The following is a 21,927-nucleotide window of genomic DNA, read 5'->3' on the forward strand; positions in this document are numbered from 1 at the left end:
GGGAAGATTCCTGTACGTCAGATGTGATTTTCTATGAGCATGGCTTCCTGGACCCTCAGTGGATCTTTCTATCTGATGCTTTTTTTCCAGAAAGCTCACCCTATGGCATCATAAATCTCACGGGGTCAGGTGGAAATGGAATGCACAATTCCCTTAACGTCCCTGAAAAAGGCAAGGTACAAGTTTCTCCCCAGCATCTTTACAGGACTTTCTTTTCTTACAGATTTTCAAAACTAGCTGTGAACAATGGCACATGTTCTGTGGGTATACTTAGGAAACTTATGAAATGAATAACGAAGTCAAAGGAGTGGTTATGATAAGAAGAAAATGCTTCTTCCCCTCTCTTTAAATAAATTGGGATCAGACGTAATCTTTAATCTTGCCAGTTAAGTATTAAAAGGAACAAACTACTGTCTGTTATCATTGTAAGTTCATAAGAGAAAGATTTTTGACACCAAGACAAAAACCCATGGAATGGGAGAAAATATTTGCAAATCATATATTGGATAAGGGGTTAAAATCCAGAATATATAAAGAATGCCTACAACTCAACAAAAAAAACACCAATTTTTAAAAATGGGCAAAGAAACTGGACAATTCTCCAAAGAAGACATACAAATGGCCAACAGGCACATTGAAAGATGTTCAGTATCACTAATCATTAGGGAAATGCAAACCAATACCACAATGAGATACTACTTTAAAACCTGTTAGGATGGCCACTATCAAAACAAACCCCAGCAAATAACAAGTGTTGGTGAGACTGTAACCCTTGTGCCCTGTTAGTGGGAAGGTAAAAATAACTGGAAAACAGTTTGGTGGTTCCTCAAAAAATTTAACATAGAATTAGCATGTGACCCAGGAATTCTATTTCTAGGAATATACCCCCCAAATTGAAAGTAGGGTCTCAAAGAGATATCTGCACACCCATTTCCACAGCAACATTATTCACAATAGCCAAGAAGTAACGCAAGCCAAGTGTCTGTTGGCAGATGAATGGGTAAACAAAATGTAGTCTATACATATACAGTGGATTATGATTTACCTTGAAATGGAAGGAAATTCTGACATATGCTACAACATGGATGGCAATGGAGGATATCATACTAAGTGAAATAGGCCAGTCTCAAAAGACGAATACTGTATGAGTCCACATAGATGAGGTACCTAGAACAGTCAGATTCAGAGACAGGAAGCAGAATGGTGGCTGTTCTGGTGCGGGGAGGGGAAGCAGGAGTTAATAGGTATAGAGTTTCAGTTCTGCAAGAGGAAGAGTTCTGGAAATTGGTTGCACAACAATGTGAATGTACTTAACACACTGAACTGTACAGTTAGAAATGGTTAAAGTAGTAAATTTTGTTTGCGTATTTTACCACAATTAAAAAAAATAAAAAGGAATGACGAGCTCCTGTTTTGAAGTTTGTTTCCTCATTTCTCTAAAGTCAAATACAACTGCATCTTAGAATGTGTCTGGGTGACTGATCAGCAGTTGGTAAGCATTGTCTTAAAGAGTCTACTTAAAGAGTCTCTTTCAGAGCCACTGAAAATATCTAAACGTTTTAAATCAACCTTTGCCAAGGAGGTAAGGAAATAACCCAGGTTTTGCATTAAGTCGGCTGCAGAAAACCATGAGCAAACACAAAAGACCAAAGGAGATAAAGTTCTGTGGCTGCAAGTGGAAATCAACTGTCCTTGTAATTACGGTGTGATGTGAAGGTGATGGGTGAGAAAGGACTCAGGACCAACATTACTGATAAAATCATGACCTGAAGCACAAGACCAGCTCTGAAGCATCATGGCTGCCTTTGATGCCGAAATCTCATATCTGTATCTATAGCTCTTCAATGCCAAACACTCACATCCATCCATCCATTCACCTACCCATCTATCTACCTACCTACCTATGTGTCTGCCTGCCTGCCTATCTATCTAATCTATCTATCTATCTATCATTTATCTATAAATAGTACATATACATGTATTAATATATAGTACATTATATATGTATATAATATATAATAAAGCTTTCACTAATTCATAACTACTCGTACACGGGTCTAGGTCCATAGCAAAGTTTGTTTGGGGGTTATTTATAAAGATAGAGTTTGCTAAGCTACTGTGATTTCTTCACTGCATCTAAACACATAAACACAAAACTTTGCAAGTTCACTCAACCACATTCAAAATGCTCCTTTTACATACCTGCCATCACATCAGAGAAAAACTTATAGTTCTATTTTATTAAAGGAGTTTTACTAAAGGGCTTTACCAGACAACACCTTGACCTTTTCAAAGCTTCCTGCAGCCCCTGGTGGCTTTGTGGCTTCCGACAGAGTTACTGGAAACCTAGGTGAATCAATCAGCTATTCCTCACAAGAACCTCCTTGTTGCTATGGCTACTGAAGAGTTTTCAGACTGTCTGTGAACTGACCTGTCTGCAGCCTCTGCCCCAACGTTTGCACGGGGGGGGCCGCAGACTCTGGGCCTTGAGCTGTTTTATGGGCTGTTCTCTTTCCTCTGCAGCTCCAGTGAGAGAGCCTGGGAGCTTCTCGGATGGAGGGAGGGGAGAGCGCCTGCAGCCTGTGGACAGCTCCAGCCTCCGCCAGGAGGGCGAGCAGGGCTGGAGGGCAGTACACAACAGCAACGACTGTTTGTTTTCTATGGTGAACAGGCCCAGGGGCTGGCGGGGGGGGGGGGGGGGGGACACACGCTTTCCTGGCTTGGCCCCCGTGTCCCTCTTTTTGCCTTCTTATCTCACCTCAGCGGCAGCTCCTGCCCAGACTCTCTGCAGGCGCCTTCCTGGTTTTGGTCCCTTGGTGGTTCTCTTCCTCTGGGCTCGGTTCTGTCCACCGTATGGCCACACTGATGTCCAGGCAGTTCTGTTGAGCCCTGGGCTTCAGTGACCACCACATGCTGTACCTCCTCAGGTAGTATCAGCACTTTGCTTCCTTATCTCCATGGAGCTCTGAGCTTGCCTGACATTTCCCCTGGGACTCCTCAGGGCACCTCAAGTCAGTACATCCAAAACACCCTTATCTTCTCCACTAGCAAAGCTCCTCCCCTGCATCCCCTCGCCCACTGCTGGTGCCACTCCATCCACCAACCTACGTCCAAATCCTGGGGGCCTTTCTTATGTATGTATGTATGTATGTATGTATGTATGTATTTGCGCGTAGGCCTCTCACTGTTGTGGCCTCTCCCGTTGCGGAGCACAGGCTCCGGACGCACAGGCTCAGGGGTCATGGCTCACGGGCCCAGCCGCTCCGCGGCATGTGGGCTCTTTCCGGACCGGGGCACGAACCCGTGTCCCCTGCATCGGCAGGCGGACTCTCAACCACTGAGCCACCAGGGAAGCCCTGGGGGTCATCTTAGATCCACTCCCTCCTCTCTCTCAACCTCTCCGTCCTATCCACCACCAAGAACCACCACCTGAATATGTCCTAGGTCCCCCTGCTCCTGCTCTAACTTAGCCCCCAGCCCCCATCTCTTACCTGCACCACTGCACCAGCATCCTAACTGGCCCCCTGCTCCTCTTCTAATAGACTCTCTAGATCAGTACTGTCAATACGACCGTATGCCCTGCCCAAGATGATGGCAACTGGCCACATGTGGCTGCTTGAGCACTCAAAATGTGGCTAGTGTGATAGGGGAACTCAATTTTCAATTTAACTAAACTTACATGTCAAGAGCCACACATGGCCAGTGGTTACCACATTGGAAGGAGCGGCGCTAGACTCTACAGATGTGCTCAAAATCTCTCAGTAGCTCCCTCAACATGGTTTTACAGGTCCTTTCATTGTCTCCATCCTTATTTTTCTCCATTCCTTGGATACAATGGAATTCTCCATTTCTCAAAATCACCAGGCACCCTTCTCCTTTGGCATAGTAACTCCTTTGGTTTCGGTGAGCTTCCCTCTGTCTGTCTGGTCAACTCCTACTTTGCCTTTGGGGCTTCCATCATCTGCTGCCCTGGCCCATCTCTACCCTGCCACTTCACCTTCCGGATGCCCGCCCCCACCCCGCCGCCCCGGCCCATGGGCTTTCCAGTCCACCTCGAGCACCCAGCACGCTGTATTCTAACTCCCAGTTTACCTGTCTACTCTATTCCCCCATGGGACCGCACACTCGGAGGGCAGGGGCCTAGTCTCCTTGGCTACTGTTGTATCCTCAGCACCAGTACAGTGCCTGGCCCGGTGGTGTCTGCCCGCCCCAGGCTCTCTGACACTGTGTTTCACAATGATTTTTTGGATGTGACACCAAAAGCACAAGTGACAAAGGCAAAGCTCAATGAGTACGACTAAATCAAGCAACAGCCTCCTGGGGCACCTACAGGGTAGCCTGGAGAAACACAACTGTGATCGGCAACACAACTGAGCGGCAGTAACCTTAACCATGAACATGGTGAACAAAGGAGGTACAACATGCAAGGACACCCTTTGTATCTACAGGCAGTTGCATCTTCCAGCTGGGCTTTGTGGCCCCAGCTACCGGCGCACGAAACACACCAATCCTGGAACTGCCTAGACCTTTTCACACCACACCCAAAGTCATCCTTTCCTATTTATCCACAATGCTGAAAAAACAGAACATTCGGACCTATTTTTCCCCCCATTTTTATTTTTAAATACATTTGATGCATTTTTTTTTCAGTTATGCAGACATAAAAAATATTTTTAGATGAAAATAAGCATTCATTGGCACAATTCACCCAGGGCAATGCAGTCTGAACTCTGCTGTACCCTTGAAGTGGGAAATTTGTAGAGGCAAATGCAAAAATAGGGCTGCAGAGAGAGACGCCGTGAACCATTAATACCTGTCCCGTTGGTTTCACCAACTAGACAAAGAGTAAGATCTGCGCAGTCAATTACTCGATTAATTTGAAATCTTTACCTATGAAGATTTCTTTTCCTGGACGAGTGGGTCTTTGCCCCTCCCTCGTGCTCCGGAAGATAAGGCTTTGCTCGCTTCTCTGACTCTGGCGATAAGCAAATCTGCCTTTATTTAGAATCTTTCTTAGTCATGGTCTTGTCAAAGATGAAGGCCGTGTAATACCGCTAACATATCACAGGGGCAAAGGTTTTCATTCACCAACATCCATCTTTCCTGATGGTGACCTCACAGCAATCTGCCCTTGTCTCCATCACCAAACACCTTCCATCCCATCTGTGAATCTGAAAGTGTCTCAAGCACACCCAACACGTTCTAGCAACACCATCCTCCCCTGGTAAGTGGCAGGACACGTAGAGCACTGGGACCGGAAGTGCCTCGGAAAGGCTTCTATACCTCGGTCCATGTGATTCGCGACTAGGTGACTGCCCCACCCTGTAGAATGGCCTTTCCTGCTCATGTCCCTGCTTGATCTTGCCAACTTTACACTGTCACCCCCTTGAAGGCTCTGCCATGTGCTTATCTGAGTGTCTCTGGGCTGAAAGTAAACTAAAACTGCCTGATATATGATGCTCTTTGGTGGTGCAGAGACAGGGTTTTGGGAAACTCGAACACAGTCTTGGAAAAGAGGAAGCGGAGGGGCAAGTATTTGTTTGGTGCCTGTTACCCTGTGGATTCCTCAGTACCTGTGTTGTTTCATGTGCTTCTAAAAACTTCCTACAAGATGGGTAGGAAATTATTATTATTCCCATAATAATTATTATTATTCCCATTTTACAGCTGAAAAAACGGAGGGCCAAAAATTTAGGCCAAGTGCCCAAGTTTCCTGAGAGAAATGTTGGTGGAGCAGCAGAGGCCATGCTCTATCTCCTGTCTCCAGTGGTCACAATTCTGTGGCAGACTCCTATGTGGGCCTTGGAACTTTTCTCAAGGAGATACTGACTGTAATGACGTGAAACAGAATCAGACGTCAAAGCAGCAGACAGCCCAAATGGTGGATCCACCCAACCTGGGGGCTGGCATGCTTCAGTGTACAGGAAGAAATAGATCTGCATCGCTCTGAAAACCACCTCGAGCGTGGTCATGATGGAAACTGCCACCATCACTGCCCGATGCAAAAGCACCCACTCGTTAGACGAGCAATGGGGAATCTCAAAATTATTCGTTAATTGATCCAGCTGCTTGCAGCGATGTCTCTTTTGTTGATGATCATGAAACTGAAATGTAATGCCCTCTCAACGGAAAGCAGGGAGTCTCCCAGTGGGCATTCAGGGAGGTACTGTATCACCAGATGTTCTGCTCCCATCTCGTCTTCATCCCCCTTGCAGAAGGGAAGCTCGGCTCCAAGAGCCTGGCTGGAGGAAAGCCACCTGGGCTGTGCAGCCTTCCCTCTGCAACCACAGAAAGCGACCACTCAGCAACAGGACCCTCTGGTCATGCCAAGAGACCTGCCGGTACCTGCCCAGGCAATGGGTAGGTTCTTAGCCGGGTTTAATGATCATCGGCAGAGATGAAAGCACTCCCCACCAAAGACGGCTCAGCTTATGGTGAGGCAGACCCAACATTTGGTTTTGGGAACTGCCGAACGTGCATGACACTTTAATATAACACCAGGTTCACTGCCTTCAAGATGTAACCCCATGCCTCACAAAAACAATGCATTCCAGAAGATGCCAGGGAAGAGTCAAATGAGTCTGCAGAGCCAGAGAGCAGTGCAGCTATTTTCAATATACTCATTTTCTGATCTCCAGAGATGCAGCCCAGCCTGAAACCCAGCAGCTATGATCAGCCTGAAGCCCTCCTGCATCACGTGGGTGGTATGGAGAGTGCCAGTCAGTCGAGAGGGTTCCAAGCTGCCACTGGCTACCTAAGGACCTTGAGAAATCACTCTCTGGACCTCTGTCTCTTTTTCTACGAAAGAAAGATTCTCTGGGATGCCCCTACCCTGCCACTGGAAGCGTTCCATGACCCCTGCCCAGCACAGCTGGCTCCTAGACCTTCTCGACAAGCCTTTCCAGCAACTCAGAATAAACATCAGTGAGCCCATGACTCATGGTGTGTTCATCTCTACAGAGCTCCCGGCCCACCACCATGTATAGTGCTGTCTGGTGGTCCCGAGCAGGCAGAAAGCCCCCCATGGCCAGGTTTGGGTCTCTCCCGCTAGTGCCCTGCCTGGTGCTTTTAGACACTAATGTATTTGTTGAATGAGATGAACCTCTTCCTCCATCAGAGCAAGTGGGATTCCTAAGGACAGGAATGGGAATAATGAGAATAATACCCAGCTTGTAGGGGGTTTTTAGAACTGCATGAAATAACACAGGTACTGAGGCATCCAAACAAATGTTCACCCCTCGGCTTCCCCTTTTGAATGGGATGAACCTCTTCCTCCATCAGGGTGAGTGGGATTCCTAAGGACAGGCATTCTGTTCCCACTTGCACCTCTGGTCCTAGAACATGGTAGGGCTCACAGTCACATGGAAGAATGAACATGCGGGTGCTCTCAAAGGTCCCACTGCCCCTAGTTACCTTCTGCCTTGTATTACACTCTAGCTGTCTCTCTAGAATCTAAGCAATCTGAGGGTTGGGTTGGTGTCTCATGTTTATTTTGTATCCTCTGCAATCTCGTCAATTTTGCTAGGCATGAGGCACTCTGTAGGGCTAGTGTGTACGTGGAAATAAAGTCAGTTACAACAGTATAACCTTGAAACTAGTTAACAGAGAAAGGTCAATTTTTTTGCCTCTAAGAAACACTAATATCACCCATTAATGTTTACCAGCTGTTCTACACACTGATAGTAACATAAATAGTCCCTGATCTCCATGAATGAGTAGAAGTTACCAATAAATTCATTAGAAATGTGCCTCTTACACTCACAGGAAATTAACTGCCATTCACAGTAATACCTAGAAAGTGACTAGTAATTCTCTGTTCCCTAGAAGAATAAGGAATCTATATGCTTTACATATAACGCCCACTTACAATGCAAAAATACACCTATCCCGAGAAGCCTGGCCACAGCTGCTTTCTTTGAATCTTTTTTGGGGGGAAGATTGATGTTTGGAGGGCTTGTGATTCATTAAAGTTGCTGACCAGTTCAAATACTTAACTGCCAACCTGTTCTTTCGGAGAATGTTCCTTTCACTCACTTCAGCACTGCTCTGCCAACCCATGTGTGCACCAAGTGGGAGAAAAACATGCATCACGAGAGCTGTGTACACGTGTCCCCAGATCTATGGATGTGTGTCCTGAGGGCTGCGTACTGTGCACGCTATTTAAGCAGAACTTTGATTTACATGCACAGGGTTTTTTTTTTTTTTTTTTTTTTTTTTTTTGTGGTAGGCGGGCCTCTCACTGTTGTGGCCCCTCCCGTTGCGGAGCACAGGCTTCGGACGCACAGGCTCAGCGGCCATGGCTCACGGGCCTAGCCGCTCCGCGGCATGTGGGATCTTCCCGGACCAGGGCACGAACCCGTGTCCCCTGCATCGGCAGGCGGACTCTCAACCACTGCGCCACCAGGGAAGCCCAGCACAGGGTTTTTGCTTGTGTGACCCTTAGGAACACATGCTCTCTTTCCACAAGGTGACCAGAATGAGGCTCTGAGTACAGAGCCAGTCCTTCTGTAGCTCTTTGTTCCCTGGAAGAAAATTCTACAAATGTTGACTCTTTTATTTACTCTAATGAGAAAGCTGTAGGCAGTCTCAAGTCTGAGTAAGCGTGAATGTTAGAAAGGTCCCTCTAGACTTACAATGCATTTTTCAATGTTCTGTCTGGGATGGGAATATAAATAGAGCATTCAAGATGCTTCTGTTAGGCTACTTCTAAGGGCAAACATTTTTGATTGTTTAAAATAAAGGTTTTAGAATTAAAGTGATTCCAGTGATTCCCAAAAGAATGTTCTCCTTCTAGCCAAAGTGGAGTAAGGTGGATTGGATTTACCCTTCCACCAGAAATAACCAAAAACACTCAGAAAAAAAATACATGAAGAAAAGGTTTTTGAGACACTACGTATCAGTCAATGAAGGACAATGATCTCTAGAAGAAAATGGAAGAGAAAAGCTTTGTGACATTGGCTTTGACAAGGATTTCTTAGCTACAGCCAAAAACATAATTCATAGAAGAAAAAATAATCAACTGGACTTTATTAGAATTCAAAATCCCTGCTCTGCGCAAGACACTGCTAAGAGAACGAAAAGATAAACCACGGCCTGGGAGAAAATACTTGCAAGTCATATATCTTATAAAGGAATTGTATCTAGAATATATAAAGGAGTCTCAAAACTCAACAATCTAATTACAAATGAACAATATCCAGTTTTTAAAACTGAGCAAAAGAGGTGAACAGATACTGCAGCAAAGATGGTGAATAAGCACAAGAAAAGAGCATCAATCATGAGAGAAATGCAAACTGAAACCACAGGGAGACATCGCCACACAGCTATTAGAATGGCTAAAACTAAAAAAGACTAATGATACTGAGTGTTAGCAAGGATGTGGGACAATCTGAACTCACACACACTTCTCGAGGGAATGCACAATTGTCCAGTGGCTTTGGAAGACCGTTCGGTGATCTCGTAAACAACGAAAACATACCTACCATATGACCCAGTCTTCCGCTGCTAGCTACTGACTCAAGAAAAAGAAAGCAATGTCCACACAGAGACGTATACACGATGTTCAGTGCAACTTTATCTGTTAGTAGCACCCAATCTGGAAACAACCCAAATGCCCATCAATAGGTGATAGGACCTCTGAACTGTGAAATATCTTTATGATGGGACGCTAGTCAGCAATAAGTAGAAAGGAAGTACTGATATATGGCAACAGCATGGATGAATCCCCAAATAATTACACCAAGTGAAGGATGCCAGCTACCAAAGACTAGCTACCGCATAATTCCATGTGTATGAGACACTAGCATATATAAACTAATCTACATTGCCAGAAAGCAATATGGAAAGCACCTGGGGAGTAGTAGGTAGCAGGAAAAGTTATGGATAAACAACAAGGTCCTACTGTATAGCACAGGGAACTATATTCAATATCCTGTGATAAGCCATAATGGAAAAGAATATGAAAAAGAATATATATATTTGTATAACTGAATCACTTTGCTGTACAGCAGAAATTAATACAACATTGTAAATCACTTATACTTCAATTTAAAAAAAAGGCACAAGGAAACTTCTGGAGTGATGGATATGTTTGCTGTCTTGAGTGCGATGATAGTTTCATGGCTGTAGACACGTGTCAAAATGCGCTAAGTATGTCTGGTTTATTTTGTATCAATTATACCATAATAGAAAAAATACTAAAAAGACATTGATTTGCCTTGGGGGATTTTGCAGCAAGTCATCATTTATGATTTGGCAACTCTTCACTGAGTTCCTATCTTGTGCCAAGCACTGTGCTGCACTAAAAACAAGCCAGCAGAGGACGGTTTGACACCTTGACCACTGGTGCAGCCTCCAGGGGTTTCCACTGTCCTACTGTGCTTAAGGCACGGAGACCCCGAAAGGCTGTGGATACACAAGTTTTAACTTCTACTGTCAGTCTCATTACATGTAAATTGCTTCAAAATATATCATCTCTTTTCATATGCTGTGATAACAATTACACACTCATTTTGAAACTGCGCTTGTGCCTGCCCAATCATTTGCACAAATGACAGAATTCATCAAGAAAGAATCACACCTGCTGTTCCTCTGCCCCCACCCCAGCTCCACTAAGAAGGACTTTCAAGAAAACCAACAGGAGCGAGTAACTGTGCTGCTTGTTCTCGGGTAGATGATCCTGCGCCACGGTCTAGTTTCCTTTACTTCCTCTTGTGAGGGTTGTGGATAGCATCGTTTACTGTGTTCCCCAAAGTCCTGTAGACCATCATTTCTTATCCCTGAGATTTTCTATTAAGCCATGCTTTTAGGCCACTAATAATTAGCAAAACTATCTATCGCTCTATTCACCTTGTGGAAATCTGACACTTATTGTATGAAACATTCAGAGAAAGCAAAGGCCAATGTGATATGCACAGGGTCTTCGGTGTAAAAACCCTGGAAAGTGACATTCTTTTATCAACCAACCCACAAGGCCATACCATTCCACCGGCATAAACAAATCTCTAAAGGACGAACCATTATTTCAGTAGTAATACCATTATAATATTGGTCATCAAGCCTGTCAACATTGTCCTTAACAATACAGAAGTACTTGAAAAGGGGTTTCTTACCCAAATTACATGGGCTGAACTTGGGCAATAAATTTTCCAAAAGAAAGTAGGAAAACCTTCCAAATATAAAAAAGCTAAATTAGCATGACCGTGTATAACTTTTTTTTGAGCCAGAACTAGAGAAACCACTTGCAAAATGAAACAAGAAGCATATTTTAAGTGACATAACAAACCAAGTTATCCAAGTCAGTATTTTGTAGAAACTGCTAACCACCACTACATCTGTAATTGAATAAATTAGAAACCAGCTCAGAATTTACTTTCCATATTTACACAAGCCAAGAAAGGTGACTCCTACGAAGAATACTGAATATGAGATTCAAAATTTGGCAACAAATGAGATGATCCCAGCTGGCCCTGGACCACTAATAATGTTTTTGAAAGATTGGGTTATTAGATTAACAGTTGTAGATGATGGACTCTATTTATGCAATGTTAAAGCAAACATTTTTATTAACCAAACAGTTCCTAAATTGCAAGCAGAAATGGGAAACTTGATCTGACACCTGCAGCAAATCTGAGGGCCTTCCCTGGCCCAGAGCTCAGGATTTGCCACCATGGTGCACATTTCTCTTACACTCTGCTCAGGAGGGAAAAGAGCCACACTTTTTCCTTTACATGAAGTTTGTTTCAAAGGTATTCTGAAGAAACGCTTCTTTTCCCTCATCAGTTTTCAACTCTTGCTGCCTCCCGTGGATAATTTACCCCTATTCTTCCCAAAGCCTCGAGAACTTTCTCAGCTCTCCAGTTGCTTTGGGTCCACAGTGTGTGGCTGTGGATCCTTCATTTAACAGGCACCAAGAGGCTCTACTTACATCATGCATGGAGTCCAGAAGCTTGGTCAGTTGGTAGAACCTCTGCCAGCTCTGCCCGGAATTGTTGGGACACTTTGTTACCATCTTCCTCAGTTCTTTGATGTAATTTGTCCTCATTTCTTCAAACGCAGCCTGGCTTTTGAGGCCATCCTTTGGAACTGTGTTGAAGGAATACCGACATGTAAGTTCCCAAGGTGGAAAACAGCTTTAGCATCCTCATAGTTAAATGGCTTAGACTATTTTGAGGTCATGAGGCTCACACTTTGAGACTGATACTGAATCTCAATGATTACATTTATGAATAAACATGGCAGCTATATGACGGTTAACCTTTGTACACACACATATACAAAAGAATAATAACTGGTTTATTGGGTGTATGTTATAATGCACTTTGTTTATATTAGCTTGCTTAATCTTGACATCAGTTTTACGACATAATCATTATGTTATTCTCAGTTTACAGATGTGGAAACTGAAGACTGGAGGTTTAATCACTTGCACAAGGACACAATAAATACATGGTAGAGGAAGGGTATAAACCTAAGTCTGTCTGTTTCCAAAGCCTGTCTCTAAACCACAGTGCTATACTGTCTTGTGGTCTGTCATCAAAGTTTTTATGAATCCCAACTTGCCAATACCTCAGACGTAGGAAAATATACTTTGATTTTCCAGGACAACTGGAAGAGCCACAGACAATCTAAGCTGGGGCTGGAATTAGAAAGCAACATCTTCATATTCCAGTTCCAATGTCAAAGACACTCGGGGAAACCTGCCATCTACCAGGGGGAAGACAGTGTGTGGCAAAGCAGCACTTCCCATCCTCTTTGTTCCAAGATCACATGACCACCGAGGCACTGTCATGTGACTGCCCAGACAACCTGCTGGCAGGCTTCTGTGTGTGACGGGTAACACAACAGTGCTCTGCATACAAGGCAAGATCAAAAACTTTCGAAGAGAAGAAACCACATTCATCATTATCTTCGATAAGACAGAAAATTAAGGGTTATGTCTTCTTTCTTTGTATGGAGTGGCTGGCTTTCCTAATGAAACAAAAAACATCTCACTAAAAATAATACTTTGAAATTCAGCACCTGGAAGGATACGAGTGTTTCCGTGACCTGAAAGGAGACGCTCTTTCCCAGGACACACGTGAACACACTTTATGGAGAAGGGGTGCACCAGGGTCTGTGTTCTGCGAGGAGATGTAGCGCAGAGTGTAAGCTACAGGTGTCCCCTTTGAAAATCTACTTACATGTTTGCTTTTGTTCACTACAGCCAATATGTACTTATGCTTATGCTTTAACCCTGAAAAATCAAATCACTTAGAACTTTCCATTTTGGATGATGAAGATAATAAAAATTCAACTTGTGATAACAGAGTCTGAAATTGCTTTCACTTCTTAAGTGCATATCCTATTTGCTAATTTACAATAACTGGTATAAATAATAACTTACTTGGGCCATCAGCTCTTTAGAATGGCTAAATATGTTTTTGAGTGTTACGTGTAACCCTGGGAGCAGGAATACCACTGTTTCCAAATAAACCCTGTTGTCCTGTATAAAGATACAGATTATCTTGCAAATTAACTTCCCGTATGATGTTAATAATCTTCTCCTTGAGTTTAATTGTTGAGGCTTTTGATTTGTCATTTATCTAAGTCTATTTTTTGTGGGGAAAAAATAAATCCCTAATGGCCACTGCAAATTCCTGAGGCTGCCACAATATTAGTTGTGGTTTAAAATATTTGACATTCACGTTCAAGAATTAAATATCATCCATTATGTAACAGTTTATTTTTCTTTGCAATTAAGCCCTTGTTGTAAAAGTATAAAAAATGTAAAGAAGGATGGTAATAACCAGGACGTTAATAGTGAACCTACAGATCCACTTTCTACCAAAACTTTAATGTTAACCCAAAACGTTCCAACACAAACTGAAAGTTTGCAAGTAAGTGCCTACACTGCCCACCCACAGATAAACATTTATTTTTTACATTTATTTTTTTAAGTTTCAAAATGTTACGGAGTAAACCTTTAGTTTTTCAGTATAGATACTTATGGATGTCATACCTTAAAAAATTACCTAAAATTAGAATGGAGTGAATACGTTTCACGACTATATTTCAATGCCATTTGGTATAGCTACTAAGATTAACCAAAAGCCTTCATATTTCTGATAAAAATTCTCAAGATTATGAACAACTTGTATCAAATATTACTTGTATTTTACTGCTGTGACTGAAATATATTGTACCATTTTCCCAGCCAGATATTTTAGAAGTTGAAACAAACCCACAAAAAAAGAGAACTTAGGCAAAACCTCAAATTCTGGAGGTCTGCCCAGATTTTCTGAATTTACTGATTAAATGCAGCGGGGCTCCTGGAAATCATCCAAAATCTATGGGCTGGAGAAGGAGCAAAGAGGCAACTGGGTGGGAAGATGGTCTGCTTTCCTCTGTGAGCAAAAAGAACATGATCTTCTCTTGATGTCATTGCTTAGAAACTTTCCTGATACACTGGACATCAGGTGTGTAATTTAAGCTTCTAAATAAGAAGAAAAGTTTTCATACATTCTATCACAGATTAGCAAAATAGGCTTGCAGCAAAATAAGCTGCAGTTTAAGCTGCAGTAAAATTCTTTACTTCTGTTCTCCTGCTTTTTGATTTTGCTTTTTCTGCATCCACAAAAATCAGCCTTGAATGTACTGAGCTACTTGGTAGCTAATAAATTAATTCAGGGACCTTCAAAGTGATATCAGAATTGATTATAGGCTGACTGATTAAACGGATGTAAAAGGATAAGACACCAATTACAATGAGTGGTCAAAGTTTATAAAGGATTAGTATCACATGCATTTTAGAAAAAAATTAAATTCTATCACCCATCTGATATACTTTTTTTTTTTTTTTTTTTACATTTTTCTAAGAGTAATGATTAGCGACATGGCTTGGAAAGGGGAATAAAATCACTGTCTCTGAATTTCAAGAGTACATTTACAGGGAATTCCCTGGCGGTCCAGTGGTTAGGACTCCGTACTTGCATTGCTAAGGGCGTGGGTTCAATCCCTGGTTGGGGAACTAAGAGTACATTTCCAAGGTTATATTCCAGAAAGGATAAACTGGGAACCTCAGAAACCTTGAGGAACACTGGAGCAGGGAGCAAAGCCTGGTCCTACTGACCCTGCGGACGAGGGGCTGCAAACACAAGCTCCTGGATGTGGGCTGATTGTACAGGGAGGAATGGAGGGACCGGTGGGGCCTGCAGTAAACTGGGGAGAGCATGGGCTGCCCTGCACAACTGGTCAGTGAAAATCAAACCAGACAAAAGGCCAAAAGCAACCTGAAAAGCCTTGCCGGCCAAGTGAAACACAGCTGCGAAGTGCTGACCCCACCTCCCTCCCACAGCCTGCTCTCCCTCCAATCTTCCTGCTGCCCTCACCTGCCATGGCCTGCTTTCCACTTCCTGCTTGGGGCAGAGCGGGAATCGCTGCGAGTGAAGGCCAAGGCCCTGGGTTTGAGTCCTAACTCCCCAAGGAGGCTTGCACAAGTCACACCTGCATGCCTCTGTCTTGTCCACTTTAGAATGGAGGTCTACCCATCTTGCAGTGTTAAATTAGATCATAGATAAAAACTCTTTGGAAACTGAGAGGTGCTAAACGTAGGTGGAACAGGTACTGATCCGCATCCACCACTGCCTCCCCGCTTCCTGTTCTACCCGTCTCAGGCTTCAGTCTTCCCCAGACCCAATCCTCCCTTGTTGGAAACAGCATCTCTTCGTATCCATTCCATCCTCAGTGCTTGGCTGTTGATGCCACTTCCTTCCACGTGACTCTACTGAAAACCGCCCCTTCTCCCAAGCTGCTGATTCCTGGACCAAGGGGAGGGCTGGGTGCATCCTGGATGCTCTTTTCAGCTTCCAGGTGGTCGCTCAACAAACCCTCCTCCTTTGAAGTCCTCGCCACTCACCCCGGTGTCCTCGGCACTCATGACATTTCTCCGTTTTCTCAGTGGCCCACAGCGCTTGGCTCTGGGATTTCCTCTCCAACCCATCTCTTGCCATCATTCCCGGTCTCACCCTCATCTGATGGGAGCTTCCTCAAATTCCTTCCCCTCTGTTTGAAAAGGCCTGTGCCGTTGTCTATGGAATAAGCGCTCAGCATCCTTGCCAAGGCTAATCCTGCCCTCCCTCGTCTCTTCTGGCACCGTCTGCCATCGACTTCTCTCCTCTCATGCTTGGTTCCGGGCGCCTAAAAAAGCTTCCCATCAATCTGCAAGTCCCTGGCTGTCTGGCACCTGCCTGATGCCCAATGGTCAACCCCACTAGGCTTCTGTCAGCCTTCTCAGCTTTCTCTGGAAGCGATGCCATTAGTCATGCCGCTTGGGAAACCTTGAACTCTTGGCACCTTCCCAGTTCCCCTACCTCCCTGACAGTTCTGTCCCTGTCCCTCAGCCGCTGCAATCCTCCTTTCCAGTAGCTCAATGGCTCTTTCCTCTTCTTTCTGTGTCTCGGCACCCCACTCGCCATTGGACTTTCATTTTCTACAAGGATAATTTCAAGTTTATATCTTGATACCCAAACCTGTCTTCTGAGCTCAAGTCCCCCAGTTTCCCCGTTTCAATCTCTCTATGAGAGGCTACCTCTGACAATTAGCCCATCCAAAAGAGAAGTCATTTTACGCTCCACAAAATCTGCTCCAAGTCCTGACGTGAACGCATTTCTCTTCACGGTATCACTGCCATCTGAGTCACTTCTCTGCACTCAAAACCTAGGTCACTTCCGACCCAGACTATTTTTATTTCCCCTTCTTGTCAGCTGCCAAGGTCAACTCTGCAGTGTGTCTTGAATGCGTTTGGTGCTGTCATCATAGCATCCACCATTACCTTCCAGGCTGTTATTTCAACAGCCTCACAGCAGGTCTCTAGGCTTCCAGTCTGGCTCAATTCTCTGTCTGGCTTGGCCTCTCTCCCTCCCTGTCCCATTCCCTCTCATCCAGTATACTGTCAGATACATGTTCATAAAGCCATGAAGGATCCCTTTGGTCATGTCACCCTACTGCTCAGAGCCTTTGGTACCACACTCCCCTGCTTGCCTAATAGACACCAGTTGTCTTCAACAGGTGGGAATCTTCTGGCCCAATCTGTATCCCAACCTAATTCCCCACTTCTCCCCAATCCAATACCACCTGATGTGCCTTGAAAAATTTAGTGGATACAGAAATGAGATAAAAAAATTAAAACATTAACAGGCAAAACAATTTCCAAGAACTAAGTGCTACTGCATGGGTCTGCTTCCCACCCTGCCACGCTCGCTCATGCTGTGTTCCACAGCAGGAAGGCCAGCTCCTGCCTCAGATTCAACCCCTCACCCTGGCAAAGCTCTCTGAGTTGCAGCTTCACCATGAATCCCTCCCTGATACCCAGAACTGAGCATGCGCTTCTCTTCTCTGAGCCCCCAGAGAAGAGCCCCCTCTTTATCTCTATCATGGTAGATAATCCCTTTCCACAATGTATTAAAACTACCTTGGAATTTATCTTATGGTAAAACTCCCTGAGGGTGGGGACTGTGCCTCATTCATCCCAGTTGTTCCTGAATTTCCCAGTCCCACCATACACATAACAGACACTTAATGAATCAGATGGATGAAGGGATCAAGGCAGATGCTCTACCCAAAGCTTCACACTCTGCAAGTAACTTAGTTCATCTGACACCAAAGCCCTCCACCCACCTCCTCCTATTTTTTTTTCATATCGACTACCTGACCCTATAAATAGGCAACTCTCCTAAAGGGGAGATGATGTGACAATGTAGGAAAAGGGCCAGGTGGGTGTCAGTTTACTTGTGCTCAGCAGCAGCAACACTTTCATTACGGTGTATTCCTCAAAGGTGAGCTGCAGCCGGACAAACTGAAGGCTGATCTGGTGCATCCCCTGGCAAAGCTCATACATGGCAGACTGGTGCATCTTCTCTCTGCAAAGGAAAAGCAAAGATGTCTGAGAAGGCAACGTCCATGATCAGACCCAGACTGGCGGCCCAAGGCAGCCTGATGAGAGATCTGAGTCAGATCTCTCATTTGCTTTTGGCTTCAATATGGAGCAGAGGTGTACTTGCAACGCAAGTCAGCTGCCTTGCATGGTGACTGGTAAATTGCTTATAGACCAACCCTGTCAGGCTGTTGACTCGTCCATTGGGAGAATGTGTCAGAAGCACCGAAACCAACCTTTCTCAAAGCGTGCCATGATTTCATTTTACATCAAGAGTGACAACAAGGGCCTCCCTGGTGGCACAGTGGTTGAGAGTCCGCCTGTCGATGCAGGGGATACGGGTTCGTGCCCCGGTCCGGGAGGATCCCACATGCCGCGGAGCCATGGCCGCTGAGCTTGCACGTCCGGCAAGGGGAGAGGCCACGACAGTGAGAGGCCCACGTATTGCAAAAAAAAAAAAAAAAAAAAAAAAAGAGTGACAACAAGTGATGGTGGCGTGTGTGATCGTGAGATTGTCCACCAAGCAGAGAAGCTGCTGTGACGTGGGGGGAAACCTAGAGACGCCTATTCCTCTTTGGCCAGTGATCCCAAGCACTTACTATTTGGAAGGGCTGTGTTAGATGCTAAGGATGCAGGACAGTGATGAATAGTCTTATTTCCACATGGACCCCTTTATAGAGGCCATGAAACGTGTCTGTTAACTCTTTGCAGCAGCACATTTAAAAAGGGAAATCAGACAACATTTTAAAAGATTCCTCAAGTGGAATTTCTCCAGTACAGGGTGAAAGTGATATGGGAGTTTGTGTGATACATACACGTGTCCATTTAAACAACCAACCAAGCTACTTTCTCCGCCAAATCCAAGTGTTTCCATAAAAATCCTCATGATTTTACGACAGAACTCATTATTTTCTCTTTCCGTGAGAAGGAAGTAAGGCATCATTTAGTTGTTCAGATGTTTTTCCTCAAAGTAATAAATCTTTTGGGAGGCCCTGGATAAGTACTCTGTTATGATGACCAGAATGAAATTAGTAATAAAGAGTTTACTAGTGAGAAATGAGAAAGGACTTGACAAAGGCTATAGACACAGAAAAGGAGGTCACGATGGCTGATCTATTTCTATGAGTGACTGAACCAGGTGGGTGTCTGTAGCAAAGCAACCCTGCGATACCTCTTCCGGATGCACTCTTGAGTTCAAATGGCAAAAATCTCTTTTATCCCAAGTCTGAAAGACATTTGTAAAAAACCCAGAATGGAACACATAGCATTTTGCTTGGTATTATTGCTATATGTCTCTCCCTTCCCATAATAGGCTAAGAGATATTTTTATCATTTTTTATATTTATTTTTTTATTGAAGTATAGTTGATACACAATGTTGTGTTAATTTCTGCTGAACAGCAAAGTGACTCAGTTATACATGTATATGTATTCTTTTTCATATTCTTTTCCATTATGGTTTATCACAGGATATTGAATATAGTTCCCTGTGCTATACAGTAGGACCTTGTTGTTTATCCATCCTATACATAATAGTTTGCATCTACTAACCCCAAACTCCCAGTCTATCCATCTCCACCCCTCTGCCCCTTGGCAACCACAAGTCTGTTCTCTACATCTGTGAGTCTGTTTCTGTTTTGTAGATGTGTTCATTTGTGTTGTATTTTAGATTCCACATATAAGTGATATCACATGGTATGTGTCTTTCCGGGAGGTATTTTTAATAAAGGAAGTATTTTTAAAACACACACACATACACCCACAAACACACACACACAGAAAAATAGCAGGAGCCTATGGATCTACCATGCAGAATTAAGAATAAATGCTAATATTTTTGCCATATTAGCTTCAGATCTTTATAAAATAAACACGGCCGAGTTAAGGCCCGCTCTGTCTCCCTCCCTGTCCCCATTCATCTTCCTCATTGAAGAGGTGAACCACTCTGGGAGATTATTCTTTCCTCTCAGATGTGTATACTTTACACACCCGTATGTATTCATAAAAACAGCACACAGTACTGCTTGGTTTTATGTAAATTTGAAAATAGATACGCATATCCTTCTGCAACTTATTTTTATTCAACGTTGTGATTCTACGACGTATCCATTTTCATACAGGTAACTCTAAGCAAGGACGTTTTCCCTGCTGCGAGTTTCATCGGTTTGAACACATCACAGTTTACTAATCCATTCCACTCCGGATGGACACTTGGGTTTGTTTCCGCTTTACGAGTATTACAGATGATGCCCAAGGGACATCCTTGGGCACTTCTCTAAAATACAGGACAGAAATAGAACTGCTGAGTCATAGATGTGTGCACATCTGCTGCTTTCATTCCAACCAGTAAGAGACGATATGTCCTTTTATTCCACATGCCATGAATACTTGTCATTAACCAATTTGAATTTTTTTTTTCCACCATCTGATGGGGGTTGAAAGGGTTATCCCACCGTTGCTTTTATTTGCATTGCCATTATCACCAGCAGGCTGAGACATTTCTTCAAATGTTTTCTGACCACTTGGGTTTCTTCTTTGATGATTTGTCTCTTCATATCTTTATCCATTTTATTTAAAGCTTTTTTTCCCTCCTATCACTAATACCATCTTTATTCATATTTTTTTGCCTTAAAAATTTTGTCTGATGATCTTTCCTTAGTCCCTCCCTCCCTCCCTTTCTTCCTTCTTGTCTCTTTAGAATTTGCCCGGAATGCCCTTTTAAAAAATCCCTTGTTTACAAAGTTCCCACATAATTATATATCACACATGTATCTTTTAAACAGCAAAAAGCTGGATTAAAAGAATCTGAGAGCCTTTGTATTATAATAGCTCAGTTTAATCTGTTTCCATTTATCATGATTACTAATATACTTGGATAGTTTTTCCACCATTCTAACTTTCTCCCCTCCTTTCGTTCTACTTTCCTTCCTTTTATTACAGGGATCCAGCTTACAAAATAAAAAAAAAAAACAAAAAAAAAAACCTCTTTGCTCATCTATTGGGATTTAGAAGATACACATTCTATTTTTACTCTTAAAATAATTATCAAGTTATGAACTTGCATACTTAAAAATCTAAAGTTAATCAATAGCTTTTCCATGAGAAACTGAAAAGATGTAGAGTATTTTATCTTTGGTCCACTGCTTCCCATCCTCCATCTTATTCCTCTTTAGTATTTAAATTTCAACTTGTTTTCAGATCACCCCTGAAGTCAGTCTGTCTCTCTCTCACATCCGCACCCCATGTCTGTTTAGAGTTACAAACATATTTCTCTCATCACCACTGCTTTTTGCACTCCACTCCATACTGCTGGGTTCAACTGGGTTCTTGGTTTGTTTTAACCCAAATGATCATCGGTCTGCAAGAAGCATTTTATTCTCCCCATGATACCAGCAAGAAACAACAAAAGCTAACATTTGTACAGTGCTTTTTAATTTGAGAACTTCCATACAGCTGGTCCCTACATCTCTGCAAAGTAGGAATTTGTGTTAATTCCCAGTTTTACATATGATAAACCTGGATTTAAGCTATCGGGGTATACACTCATATATATATTTGTAATTCTTTCAGCAGTGGTCAGTTGCTGAATGTTCAAATCTTTCAGTCTTGATATGTCTGAAAATGTCTTTATTTCACCTTTATTCTTGAATGATAAGTTTTAACACGTTATAGATTTCTAGTGTGACAGGTAATTTCCCTCAGTACTCTGAAGATAATATTCCATTACACCTAGGGCTTCACTACTGCTTTTGGGAAATTTCTTGTTAGTCTAATTGTCATTCTTTAACAGGTAGGGAATTTGCATCTTCTCTTTGGTAGCTTAAAAAAATTTTCCTCTGTTTATTTTTGATGTCTACAGTTTCAGTATGAAGGATGGAGGTGCAGACTGATTTTTATTTCTCTTGCTCAGGACTCAATGTCCTTATTTAACTTGAAGATGCAGGTATTTCTTATGTTCTGAAATGGTCTTAGATATTGTTTCTTCAAACATCATCCCCACCCCATTCCTGCTATTTT

General features: G+C 43.3%; 1 protein-coding gene across 1 annotated transcript in view; it reads right to left on the reverse strand.

Moving 5' to 3' along the window:
• The window catches only part of NR3C2 (nuclear receptor subfamily 3 group C member 2), a 115,520-nt gene that overhangs the window by 18,930 nt on the left and 74,663 nt on the right, over nt 1-21,927 (reverse strand). The window contains exons 4-5 of the mRNA XM_007472010.1: nt 17,767-17,897; nt 11,927-12,084 (exon numbers count right to left, since the gene is read on the reverse strand). Coding sequence (XP_007472072.1) covers nt 11,927-12,084; nt 17,767-17,897 — 289 coding nt within the window. The remainder of the gene's footprint in view (nt 1-11,926; nt 12,085-17,766; nt 17,898-21,927) is intronic.

This window comes from Lipotes vexillifer, unplaced genomic scaffold (genome assembly GCF_000442215.2).
Source record: "Lipotes vexillifer unplaced genomic scaffold, Lipotes_vexillifer_v1.1 scaffold269, whole genome shotgun sequence".
Classification (NCBI taxonomy): Eukaryota; Metazoa; Chordata; class Mammalia; order Artiodactyla; family Lipotidae; genus Lipotes; species Lipotes vexillifer.